We start from the raw sequence: 14,022 nt of genomic DNA, 5'->3' as shown, positions 1-14,022 counted from the left end.
TTTATCATATAAAACTGCGATAATAGAGCGGGAAAATAACGTAAAAAAGCAGTGGCAAAAAGGAAAAAATTGGCACATCAATTTTTTCTTCGGGAATGTGTTCGGATGGACCCTCTGAACCACCAAAAAAAAGCCGACTCTCCTATCCCTGGAGGAAAATTTTTTAGGGGGCTGAAACCGGTTCTGATTCACGTTTTTTGCGTTTTACTCCGTAAATATTAGGTTTTTGAGAAAAACTACCATGACGAAAAATGTTCCCCTTTGAATTCTCGACAATTTGATGCTACACTCGATACCCTTTGCTCAAGGGGGGTGTCCAAAAAAAGGGGTGGAAAAAGTAGGTGTTTCAAAAAAGGTCAGTCCAATAAATTAATCAAAATTACCACTTAAAATCATTCGTTTTGGCTCAAATTTTTTTTACAAAATCTACTCACCCAACTACTAATAAAACTATCATTGGTTTGTCTTCAACCCTCCTCGGGGGTTCGTGAGGGTTGCTTGATTTTTCAAGTAACACATTACTGAATCATATATTTGAAAAAGAAATCTGGACGTGCGATATATCGAATAGTATGTTTTCGAGGTCGCTGAATACGAATATGTACTCATTTTTTGCATACAACCCCTCAAAGCCCCTCTGTGCCCCAAAATGGGGGTCAAAATTTTGAAAAATCGTGAAAAGTCGAGTGATATATCGAATGGTACGTTTTCGAGGTCGCCGAGTGCGAATATGAACTTATTTTTTGGGTCCCACCCCCCAATGTTCCCCTGTGCCCCAAAATGAGGGTGAAAATTTTGAAAAATCGTGAAAAGTCGAGTGATATATCGAATTGCATGTTTTAAAAGTCGCTGAGCACGAATATGAACTTATTTTTTGCCTACAGTCCCTCAAAGCCCCTCTGTGCCTCAAAATGAAGGTCAAAATTTTGAAAAATCGCGAATAGTCGAGTGATATATCGATTTGTATGTTTTCGAGACACTGAACTGGAATATGCACTTTTTTCCTGCTCTACTTACGATCCCTCAAAATCCCCTTACGCCCCCTAAATAGGATAAAATTTCGAAAAGTCACCAAAAAACGTGTAATACGTCGAATAGTATGTTTTCAAGATCGCTGATTACGACTACAGACTCATTTTTATTATTTCACTCATTTTACTATTCAAACGTCCTACTAACGCCACAAAATTATCCTCAATGTCTTTAGTAGGCAAGATGTCAATCTTCTTGTCTATCTCAGTGTTTTCATTTCGATTGTTTTCCTGTAAAGTTTTCGATTTCATTTTTTACAGTAGACTCCCAATTATCCGACTTTCAGGTTATCTGGTACGAATTTATCCGACTTACTTTTCGCATTATCCGACCCACCAAGGTCGGATAATCCAAAAAACATCTAATTTTTGATTTTGGAGTGTAAATAATAATGCAGGATTCAGCATTTTGTATTCTAACGGTGTTATTTTCCTTGAAATCGATCCAACTTATCTCAAAAAATTATAATTTGAGTCAGTATTTCATTGTCTTTTATGTACAAAAGTACGTTATTTTTGTTTATTAGTTATTTTTTCGATTCTTTGTTCCTGCTTTGAGCAAAAACTTGATTTTCTGAATGAAAGCTTGTCGTCTCAAGGTTATGCACTTCATTTTTAAGGCTTAAAACATCAATTTTGGATTATCCGACTTTTTTGATATCCGACCCACCTTACACCCCCGATTAGGTCGGATAATCAGGAGTCTACTGTATTGGCTACCAATCGAAAACAAAATGAAATCATTTTTTTTTTGATGGAAGAAAACATCGAAAATTAGTAGTTCGTAGTTCGTGTTTTTTTAAAAAAAACATACCATTCGATATATCAGTCGACTTTTCACGAGTTTTCAAAATTTTGACCCTCATTTTGGGGCACAGAAGAGCTTTGAGGGGCTGTAGGCAAAAAATAAGTTCATATTCGTACTCAGCGATTTCGAAAACATACCATTCAATATGTCACTCGACTTTTCACATTTTTTCAAAATTTTGGCTTTTTTTTGGGGCAGTTGGGAGCTGTGCGGGGTTGGGCCCAAAAAATAAGGCCATATTCGTGCTCAGCGACTTTTAAAACATGCAATTCGATATATCACTCGACTTTTCACGATTTTTCAAAATTTTCACCCTCATTTTGGGGCACAGGGGAACATTGGGGGGTGGGACCCAAAAAATAAGTTCATATTCGCACTCGGCGACCTCGAAAACGTACCATTCGATATATCACTCGACTTTTCACGATTTTTCAAAATTTTGACCCCCATTTTGGGGCACAGAGGGGCTTTGAGGGGTTGTATGCAAAAAATGAGTACATATTCGTATTCAGCGACCTCGAAAACATACTATTCGATATATCGCACGTCCAGATTTCTTTTTCAAATATATGATTCAGTAATGTGTTACTTGAAAAATCAAGCAACCCTCACGAACCCCCGAGGAGGGTTGAAGACAAACCAATGATAGTTTTATTAGTAGTTGGGTGAGTAGATTTTGTAAAAAAAATTTGAGCCAAAACGAATGATTTTAAGTGGTAATTTTGATTAATTTATTGGACTGACCTTTTTTGAAACACCTACTTTTTCCACCCCTTTTTTTGGACACCCCCCTTGAGCAAAGGGTATCGAGTGTAGCATCAAATTGTCGAGAATTCAAAGGGGAACATTTTTCGTCATGGTAGTTTTTCTCAAAAACCTAATATTTACGGAGTAAAACGCAAAAAACGTGAATCAGAACCGGTTTCAGCCCCCTAAAAAATTTTCCTCCAGGGATAGGAGAGTCGGCTTTTTTTTGGTGGTTCAGAGGGTCCATCCGAACACATTCCCGAAGAAAAAATTGATGTGCCAATTTTTTCCTTTTTAAAACCGCTATTTGCCCGCTCTATAACAGCAGAGGAAAGAAATAAGGGACAGTTTATAATTTGTATTTTCATAGGCTTACTGTAGATAATATGCATATGCATAATTATGAATCATTGGTAGTGAATAAGACTCCTGGTACATAGTGTATGCTCTGCCGTTCGTTTGCAGTGTTGAGGAAGTTGCCTAATTTTTTATTTTAAGGGGCAGAAATTTTTGAACAAGTTTAGTACTCGTTAGAAGCTTGAGATTTTTTGCCCCTAAATTAGAAGGATAGGCAAACTGCTGTGCACGAGCAAGTTGGGTATGGACACACAGTTTTCAGTGAGGAGTCAATAATATGATTTCAGCTGTTTTTGATTTTAAAAAAATAAGATTTCAATAAATTTGGAAATTACAATAATTTTTTTCTCATATTTTTGCCCCTTGAAATGAAAAAGGTAGGTAATACATCCAACATGAGAAATTAATGGTGCTACCTTTACACACCCCCTCTGGGTACCACAATTTCATCTACTCACCATATTTTGTTCTGGCGTAGGAAAATTTATTAGTCGATGACATTTTTTGAACGTTGAGAGGGCAGGGTTAGAAGAGACTAGACAACCTTAAGAGGCTAGATAGGTGGGTCAGAGACTTTGAGAGGCCAGGCAGACGGGTCAATGACCTTCAGTGGTCAGTCAAACTTGAAATTTGATCTAGAAAGAATGTAAACATCCAATAAAAGTAATTGTTTTCGAAAGACCTGAAGTTCAAATCGGAGGGGGGATGACCTCAATTTGAAGAACGAATATTAGATTTCTAGATAAGTATGAGACCGTCAAGTAAAAACTCACCATGTATTTTGGCTTTCAAGAATCTGAAAGAGTTGACCAAAAAAATTTTCTTATCAATCTGAAGTCAGTAGGTAATCTTTTTTTTTAGGTCACCTGGATATCCTAATTTTAAAATGGACTCCCAACTTCAAATTTGAAAAAAGTAGGAAGAAATTCATTTTTTTTTTTTAAATTTCTCAAGTTGAAAAGTCAATGGTATTTGCATGTTAAGTATTTTACGGATTGTGAGTAGATATTATCTAATTGCAGCATGTAAAATTCTGTTTTGTTCAACCGCAATAGTTCTGATTTCAAATAACTTATCTTTAGGGTATCTACCTACATTATTTCCGCTTTTTACTCAACTTGTGTAGTCTTTCTCGTTGTTTCAGATAAGACTTGATGAAAAATATTTTCAATGTACACGTATGTAGCTCTAATATTACCTACTTACTTTTATTGAAAATCAAATCCCCCTTTTTTTTTGCAAATGATAATACGTACATATAGGTATGCATTTATTAATTTTACGAGTAAGTAGGTATAGGAACCTAATATATATTTTAATAGATAGATAGATCAGTCACTATCTAAGATGATAGGTAAAATATTCTATGGTTGAAAAATGTAAAGAAGATAAGCAGTAGGTACATAATTTTTGCTTCATTCTGATCATCTTTTTGGAGTAATTTAGGCCACATTGTAACCAGCAGCTGCTGGATCTGGCATACCATTGAATTGGCCTCTAGCTCTGGTTGGGTTCTTTTCCATGGCATCTCGACAGCTTCTCACAATAATGGCGAAATATGATAAGAGCCCTGCACAAGTGAATTAAGTATTACACATCGAAGGTAGCCTACTGATGTTTTTTTTCAATTAGGTAAAAATTTTAACAGCAAGATATTCACCTACCTCCTGCGAAAAAATATACAATAATAATTATGACCGTAAACTCGCCTCCTCCCGGCGCACTGAGCGCATATTTATCAGCCAAAATGTAATATCGGTGCCAAGTTGGTTTGACCAAAGCGACTATTGCACACATAAAGAGAAAAGCCACGTCGTAAAGGATGTAATAATAACTGTATGACAGATATTTTGGAATATTCTATGGGGAAAAAACACATTTGATTATATGTACGTACATTGGCATATGATCTGTCTATCAATTGTATAGAGACTCCTCCATTACAGAGTGATGCATAGATTATTTTACTACCTACCTTTTGAATGCCAAATATTCCGAACAAAGAAACTATTACACCAGTAATACAAGAGACGAACAGGTAGGCTGCACGAAATGTCATAAAAGTAACTGTGAGAAAAAAAATAGTGTTACAATTCAAGTCAATTTAACACCCTAATTTATACCTAATCAATTGATTAAAAATGCCATAAATTCTTCATACCAACGCCGCTTTTGTATAATAATTGACTCAAGTAATAGATTGCATCCAAACTGTTGAGAATCTGAAAATAAAAATCAGTCTTCTTCAGACATACGTAGGTAGGTACATATAAGGTAGGTATGCACTATATGCACTTGGTAGGTAAGGAAAAATTCCCCAGAGCCTGATTATTGGAAGAATTTTCATTTTATAAAATTTTGTAAAATCACATGATATGATGCCTAAACGTGGATTAGATACATAAGTAGATAATTTTGAATGTGTGAAATAATAGGAATTTCAGATTTAATTTTACACAATTTAGGTACCTATGTACTCAAAAATCTGCAAACCACTGGATGCAATTTAATGGGATTTCATCTGAATGTTTTTCTCAGATGATTTCAGGTTAAAAACAAACAATAAATAATTTGCATCTCATGCAAACTTACCAGAATCATCCACAACAAAATCAATGTTCCTGTTCGCAAAGTACAACCACAACAGCATTCTTTAGCTTTGAAAGTTTTGAATCGAGTCACTATATCCATTTTTTAAAAAAATTTGAAACACGATTGAAAAAACTACTTGTATTTAATTTCAAATGAAGGAGAAAGTCAAGACTGTCATTCTCGTGTAATTGATAATTATTGTTCCATTAGAATATTCGTCCTCTTTGATAATGATATGGCAGTTTCTTCCGTTTCACAAGTTTTTATCTTTTATCATTTATTAAAATTAAAATAGTTGATAACAGTGGAGGGAAAAAACTACCTACATAAAAAGGGACCGTTTGTGTAATATCTTCATGCGAATATTACTTGAATAATTTACAAATTAGAATGATCTTCTGATGTGGAAGTTGCTAATTGCGTTATACAATTTTTAGAGTTGAGTGAAAAAAATACACACACATGCACCCATTTTCTGAATTTACAAAGAAGTTGGAGGAAGTTATACTTACTTTGAGTAGTAGACTATATTATAGAGTAAACATTTTGAGACCTCTATGTATTCAGGGAGCTGAGTCTATGGTCCTCAAAATAGGGTCGTTTTTGAGAAGATTGGATTTTTTTTACTACTTTAAGATAGTACTTACCTATTGGAGGTCAACACAGGCCAGGTAGGCACACTGAGCCTGAGACGGCCCAAAGAATTTCAAACAAATAACAATACATTGACAATCACTAAGTTACATCAGAATTTTTTGGTTTACAAAGCAAAAGTGAACATGAATAATTCATCAGTCATCATATAACATACAGGTAAAATGAACAATTATTTTAGGATAATTATTTTGAAGTGAACATAAAATTGTTTAGCAACTGTAGCGACTAGACACTAACAGCTAGTTTACATGATACATGCCATAGACTTACTTACAAATATGTACAATGAACTTCATTGTGCAACTGAATGATTAAATCAGAAAAATTTACCACAAAACTGAAAAGTTACTTGAGATATAACCAAATACCTAACTTATGGCAACATAAATTACATTTAAGCACTCCTGGTTAGCAAAAATTTGAAAAATATGACTGTAATTTTCCCGCAGTCACATTAGTTCCATTTCATCATCAGAAGTGACAACAAATCAGTTTTTCTGACTACTTTTTGGTGAATTTTTTTTTAAATGTTAAATGAATATTCAAAGTTCATTTTTTATGAGCAATGGACCTTGTCATATAGGTATGGTAAACCAGTGTTGTCATAACGTTATTCATAACGTAACGAAAAAACGAAAAAACGGAAAAAACCGGAATTTTTTCCGTTATAATAACGTAACGATAAACGAAAACGAAATTTGTTGCAGAAGAAACCGTAACGAAATTATAACGTTACAAAAAATCTGGGACCAGGACATTTGACCCATGTGCATTTGACCCATGCGACATTTCACCCACGATTTTGTAAATTCGCCATTTTTAAAAAACGACATTTGACCCATGGGACATTTCACCCAGGTTTTTATCCATGTTTATAAAATACCAATGCGACATTTCACCCATGCGACATTAGACCCACAGTAAAATATAAAAATAAATTGACATTTCACCCATAGGACATTTGACCCACAGAAATTTAAAATAGAGACATTTGACCCATGGGATATTTCGCCCATAATTTGAAACGAAGTAAGACATTTGACCCATGCGACATTAGACCCACAGTAAAATATAAAAATAAAATGACATTTGACCCATGCGACATTTGACCCATGGTAATTAAAATTTCAGTGTTGCAATATGCCGCGGCAAAAGTTCTTTTTTCTTTTTGAATATTGAAAATCAAAACAATTTTTCTCCTTTGAATCATTCAGCGGCAACTAAATTAATTTTTTCAGGGTTTGTTTCAGAGGGGGGGGGGGATTCAACAGTCTTGTTTTTTACCGATGGGTCTTTATAGTCTTGCTAAAGTCCTGCTTTCATCAAGTTATTCAAGTTTATCCAAAAGTCGAAGTCCTTTAGTCATTTTTTTTTTCAATGAGACTTTTTCAAATTTTTAATTTTCCTCCGCTTTCTGGAATTTGAACCAAATTTTGTGGAAAACGGAAAAGGCTCATTTGTCGACCTTCTTAGAACTTGAATTACACATTTTTGAGAGCTTTTGCCCTTGCTCCCATGTAGAACACTTGTTGTTCAAATTCAAGAAACGTTCAAAGTTAGAATCAAAAAATAAACTCCTCCGTCCTACAGTGGGCTGTGAGCACCCTCAAAACGCATGTAATTTAAAAACTTACAATGAATCCTAAAACAATGGTACAATAATATCCTCCCTTATGTTTTTGGGGTCGCAGAATACGAATTTGACAATATTTATTTTGTAGCCGGGGTGAAGGGGGTTAAAAATTCAAAAGTTGACAATAATGACGTGTGATATGTCGAAATGTATGTTTTTGAGGGTGTAGATCACGAATCTGACTATATTTTTTTCGTAGGGGTGAATAGTGGTGATGAAGGGGGTATAAACAGTGAAAATTCAAAATTGGACTATAATGATGGTGTGATATGTCGAAATGTATGTTTTTGAGGTCGCAGAATACGAATTTGACATTATTTTTTTCGTAGGGGTGAATGGTGGGGATGAAGGGGGTGAAAAATTCAAAATTTGACCATATAATAATGTGTGATATGTCGAAATGTCAGTTTTTGAGGGCGTAGATCACGAATCTGACAATATTTTTTTCGTAGGGTTAAATGGTGGGGAATGAAGGGGGTGAAAACGGTGAAAAATTCAAAATTCGACCATAACGATGTGTGATATGTCAAAATGTACGTTTTCGAAGGTGCAGGATGAGTGAAGGGTGGGGGATGAAGAATTTTATGTTGGGGAGTCGTCAAAGTCCCAGTAAGAAAAAATTTGTAACATTTAAACAAAATTCACCATGATTTTTCACTACAATTGACTATGGAGGTCGTTGGGCCACTTTTGGTCAAAAATGGCAATTGACATCTTGAAATACACTATCTCAAGTATTACCAGCCACTGGAATTTCTCGTGAATCTACGTGCGAAAATTTTTTCTGTTCCAATTTATGCAGCCAAGTAGGCAAAAAACGGAGTTTTAAGGTGAATTTTATCTCTATAATCATTTTATAAAAACTAAAATCAAGTAAATTGATGAAAAGAACTTACTTTCAGTTGAATTATTCATACCTGGTACATTTCGACAAAATATTGTCAGATTCGTCATCCACATACACCCTCAAAAACATAAATTTCGACATATCACACATCATTATTGTCAAATTTTGAATTTTTCACCCCCTTCACCCCCTTACCCCTCACCCCTCATCCGTACAAAAAATATTGTCAAATTAGTATTCTGCAACCCCAAAAACATAAGGAAGGATATTATTGTACCATTGTTTTAGAATTCATTGTAAGTTTTTGAATTAATACAGGCGTTTTGAGGGTGCTCACTGCCCACTGTGCGCGTCCTCCCACCATGAAAAAACTTTATTTTTACTTCTCAAGTTCTCAAAACACGAATTTTTGAGTTGACAGCTTTTGACCTTGCTACATTTGGAATTGTTGTTTCTCTTCTTCCAAGTCTGACTTCTTTTTAAATCATCATTCAAATTTTGAAGCAAAAATAGCTAACTTTCTTCATTTATCACACAAGAATTAAGAAAACGATCGTTTTCATACCCCTCAATATGCTAATTTACGAGAGCTTTTGTCTTCTCTTCACTTGGGCCCCTTTGCTTTTATTTTTAAATTTTGAATTTCTGAATTTAAAACAAAAAGAAAAAAATCATTCGAAAACTGTTGCTTTGTTTCTCAGAATGCTGATTTCCGAGAGTTTTCGCCCTCGCTTAGCCAGGGTCCAGTTTGTTTCGCTCTTCCATAGTTGAAAAATTTCAAAATTGAAAAAAAAATGTAAAAACGACCAACTACCTTCAATCATTTTTTAGTATCCTGCTCGAAATTGTCAAAAATCTGCATAATTTTTTCCAAGTTTCGTGAAAATACTTGCAATGGAACGTTTCAAGTCATTGCCAGTTGGTACCAATTTTGCCCTCTTTTCACCAGCATGAGGATTCATAAAATAACTTTCAATGAAGGCCTGTGAAGTTTTTAATTTTTCCCAAAAATGTTGACAAATACCCAAAAATTCATTTTTTTTCAATCATTCTGGAAGTTAACATTATCATGCGAGACGCTGATTCTAAGAGTTGTAGCAAGTTAGGTAATTGAACATTTCAGAATTTTGAGCCTTTCTTCAGAAAAATTTGGACACTCAAAACTACTGTTGTCCTGTCTTATATTAAAATTGAACCCAATATAAACGACAAACGTGATTGTAGTTTGAATGTGACATGTGACTTGAAATACTTAAGGTTCTCTTGAATAAAAGAAACCTAAACATTCAATTTTTAAAACCTCGTATAGGCAGGCGGTCAATTTTTCATTTGGACAACTCGAATTGCCTTTGGAGGTCACATTCTGAGTTCAAATGTTCTGGTAGCAAAAAAAAAAGTCAAAATTGTGTGAATTAGTGACCGAGTTAGAGAGGTTCTCTTATACCTATTAATGATGAAATCTACCTGAAAATTGAACCGCTTTCACACTTGACTTAATTGAACCTCATTTCGAAATCTCGATTTTACTTTTTATGAGGATTGAGAGTGGTATGATCCAAGTCGAAATACATATTTAAAAAAAATAATAATAGGTAAACCAGGCCATTTTTAAGAAATGTTCACTGGGTGGGCAAGAGACAGCGGCGCGGCGTAGCCAGGGGAAGGGGCGAAAGGGACCATCCCCCCTTTTTTTAAATTTAATTTGAAATAAAACATGCAAAAATTGTCGTTTTTTTGGGACCCATTTTTGCAAACAATTTTCACTCGAGCAGAAATTTTACCATTATTTTCATAAAATCATCACACATTATGAAAGGTTTTCAGAAAATTACCTCTAATTTTGATTTTTCATGCCAAAGGGCTGCGGGACCCGGAGGGACGAAGAAAAGACGAGTTATGCTATTGTAATTTTGCCGCAATAATCAAAATTTTAACGTGCTGAGCACTGTGGTATCAAAAAAATTTTTAAATCTACTAATCAGGTTCCGTTAAAAAAAAATGAGAAATTTGCGTTTTTCATATATGCTTGGTGTATCATGAGTAAGTATTTCTGGAACTTTTCTGTTTTTCGCATTATAAATTTTTCTAATTTGAAAAGTAGAACAACATCAATTCTAATGTAAGAATTCGACTTTTCTGATCTCAACTTTTTAAAAATTTCATCAATGGTTCCTTGAAAGTTGAAATTCTAATTAGAAAAAAGTGAATTAAATTGACCCAAGTGTAAAGAGGACAAAATTTTTTGAAAATTCCTGTTTTTATGGATGAAAGATCACAGTTTTTGCTATAGAAAGAGATTGATTTTTTTGGCTTGGAAATTTCAGAATTCGAACAAATTTTTTTTACAGAAATTTCAGTTTTAAAAAAGAAAAGCAGAAAATCCCTAACAAAGTGAGGGAGATTCATAATTTAGAGGCGATGAAAGTTCAGAATTCATAACAATACCCATATCGCCACTCTTCATTTGCCTCAAAATTGAAAGAGGGGGTGCCCATGATCCCAAAATGAGGTTTTCAAGAGGTTTCTTCATTTTCTGTTGTTTTTAGAGGCCTGAACGCAAAATTTCAGAATTACAGGGCGATGCCATCAACGGCATCAACTAAAAAAAAACACATTTTTGAGTTTTTAAAGATAACCCACCTGAACTCTGAAGAAAAAATTTGAAAGAAATTTCTCCAAAAATACTATGGTACTCAGCTAAAAAAGAAAAAAAATTGTGTGGCGGGATTAGGTTAGAAGATATAGCGGTTTCAAATTTCCTTTGGTCAATATCTTCCCCCTGAGGGGCCAAAAAATTTCGAAAAAATTCAAGTGACACGACTCGTGTCTCTTTTATAGGTATATTTTGAGTGGTATCAAAATTTTTCATTCAAAATAAAAATTAGTTGAAGCATGATTTTTCTCCTGTAAAATTTTTTTCCTTATTGTGGACAAGGATGAAAAAAATAGTACCTACTCATCTAAATGTAATATGTATTGTTCGAGGGAACCATGCCGTTTGTGTGTATCCATTCACCTTCCACCCTTACATTTCATCCCATCCAAATCAGTCCTCTATCTCTTTCTATCCTACACTGTTGATGAATGATAAAATACCATCCTCAATGTAATGGTTGACGCTCTCAAAATATTATATTCTACCGTATTTCTTCGCCAATAATGGATAAAAAATTGTGAAATTTGGAATTTATACCTATATGTAGTTTGTTAGTAGACGAAAGGGTGCTGACTCCTTCAATTTTTTTTCTTCTGTGCCTATGTGAATAAGCGTGTTGAAACTTTGAAGCAGTATATTATATCGAAAATAATATCAACTTATCCTCAATTTGAATTTGTCAGCGCCCTTAAAAAATCAAAAAAGTTGTCAAAAATTGAAAAAAGTCAGCATAACTTTCAATCAGAAAACTAATTACTGAATTTTTTTTTAAAATCAGCAAATTTACCGAGAGTATGTCGAAATATGCCGAGTTTACTATTAAGCGACAAAGTCGATAAATTTTGGAAATTCTTAATTTTAATAAAGAGACAATTTCGAGAGCTTTTGGCCTTACTTCGTTCGGGCTTTTTTGCTTTTTTTCAGACCCTAAATTTCTATTTAAAAAATCATTTAAATTCTGAAATTTTGAAGCCAAAACCGCCTCCCATAAAAAAACATTGTTCTTTCACATTAAAATACAAATCTTCAAAAGCAATTGCTATCGCATACTGAAAAAATGCCATGTTTGAGGCTTCTAAAAATTGAAAAATGGAAACGAAAAACTTTGATAAATCGTAGGCCATGAAGATGGCCTAATCATCAACATTCAAGTACATATTATATCAATTGGTAGAATTGTGTTCTAGTCTTTTATTTCACTTTAAAAAATTACCCATTTTTTTTAGGCAAAATTGGTATCTTTTTCTCCTATCAGTCGGCAAATTTTTGCTTGACCACCCCCCCCCCCATGTAAGGTTTCATCCCTGCAAATTTTTTTAAAAAAAGTGAAAAGTGAAGTACCTAGGTAGGGCATTGATTACAACTAATTCGGAAACGCTGAATTCGAATATGAGCTCAATTTTTTTCATCCGACCTCTCGACTAAACTCCCTTTAAATTCTAATAGAAGATAAGTAACATGTAGCAAACAGCATACCCTTGTGTGATTTCGAGTGGTTTTTAGGTGCTTTTTTTTTTAGAGAGTCTAGTGATTTTGAAGTACCTACCTATTTCATTATATGATTTCAAGCCCAAATCTCAAATGGTGTTCAAAAAGGGAGGACAGTTAAAATTTGTTATCTTGCAAAATATTGCCTTAGCGAAGCTTGTAAGTACTCATTAATGTTCTTTTTTATAAGTATTTTTTTGTTACCTATATTGCAATATTTAGAATGAATTAATTGAAGCTCAAACCGCAACTTCATGTGAGTACCTATAGCTCGTTTTCGGCATGGGTCGAAAAACCAAAATTGAAAATATAATATACATACTTACCTACAGGGCTGAAATTTTCACCACTGGTATGATGGGGCTTGAAAAGAAAACTCAATTTTTTCTGCCCCAAATTCCAAAATTTAACCCCTTTTTTGGAGCCAGTGCTTCTATTGGTGTCCCAAAGAAGGGCTCCACCAGTTTTCAGAATTTTTCCTCAATTTTTTTAAGTTTTGAATTACGAATATCTGCAAAAAATACTCTCTAACAAGGGAGGTGCGCGACCTGAACCTCCAACATTATTTGGATATTTCAATACATAGGATGAGACTAGCCCACGGTGAAATTTTCGGCTTCTGAAGTTACATAATACTTCAGCCATCCAGAGCAATTTTTAGATTTTTGGCCAATTTTTCAAAATGGCATTGTGAAAATCAAAAAATCTCCCTGTACGGCTGAAATATCAACTTCAGCAGCGGAAAATTTGGGGTTAGGCTGTACTCGATGTCGTCTAAAGAATCGTTGAAATCGATGTAAGTATGTAACCTCACGCATCTCACTTGTTACCGGTAGCTCCACAAAAGGAAATTCAATTTTTGAAATTAGATAGGTATCAATTTTCTAAAAGGAATAAGTACCTACCTAGGTATTTGAAAAGCACTTTAAAAGCGTCAAATATTTTTTTCACTGTCTCTACATGTCAATCAAATGCACATGTATTTATATAATATTAGGTATGGGAGGGTCAAAGCTGAAAATTACAGAAAGATCATTTTTTTGGAGAGGCATAATATGGCCCCAAAATGATGAAAAAAGTCCAAAGGGTCAGTACCTACTCCCATTGTAATCAAATAGCTGTGAATGTTTGATTTCAAGATGGGTTTTCAATGTTTTTCGAATAATTCTCTTTACACATAGGCATACCATACCGCATTGTAATTTC

The 14,022-nt window shown here is 34.2% G+C and overlaps 1 protein-coding gene across 1 annotated transcript; it reads right to left on the bottom strand.

Annotated features, from left to right (window-relative positions):
- Positions 1 to 4,200: 4,200 nt before the first annotated feature.
- On the bottom strand, positions 4,201 to 5,764 carry LOC135834660 (uncharacterized). The gene is made up of 5 exons (XM_065348598.1): positions 5,536 to 5,764; positions 5,105 to 5,165; positions 4,919 to 5,010; positions 4,608 to 4,803; positions 4,201 to 4,513 (listed from the first exon to the last, which is right to left on the bottom strand). The coding sequence occupies exons 1-5, from the start codon at positions 5,632 to 5,634 to the stop codon at positions 4,386 to 4,388; spliced, it is 576 nt and encodes a 191-aa protein (XP_065204670.1). The 5' UTR covers positions 5,635 to 5,764; the 3' UTR covers positions 4,201 to 4,385.
- Between the last annotated feature and the right edge of the window lie 8,258 nt (positions 5,765 to 14,022).

This window comes from Planococcus citri, chromosome 2 (genome assembly GCF_950023065.1).
Source record: "Planococcus citri chromosome 2, ihPlaCitr1.1, whole genome shotgun sequence".
Lineage (NCBI taxonomy): Eukaryota > Metazoa > Arthropoda > Insecta > Hemiptera > Pseudococcidae > Planococcus > Planococcus citri.
Note: the sequence above shows the minus strand (reverse complement) of the source record. Positions and strands in the feature narration are given on the sequence as shown.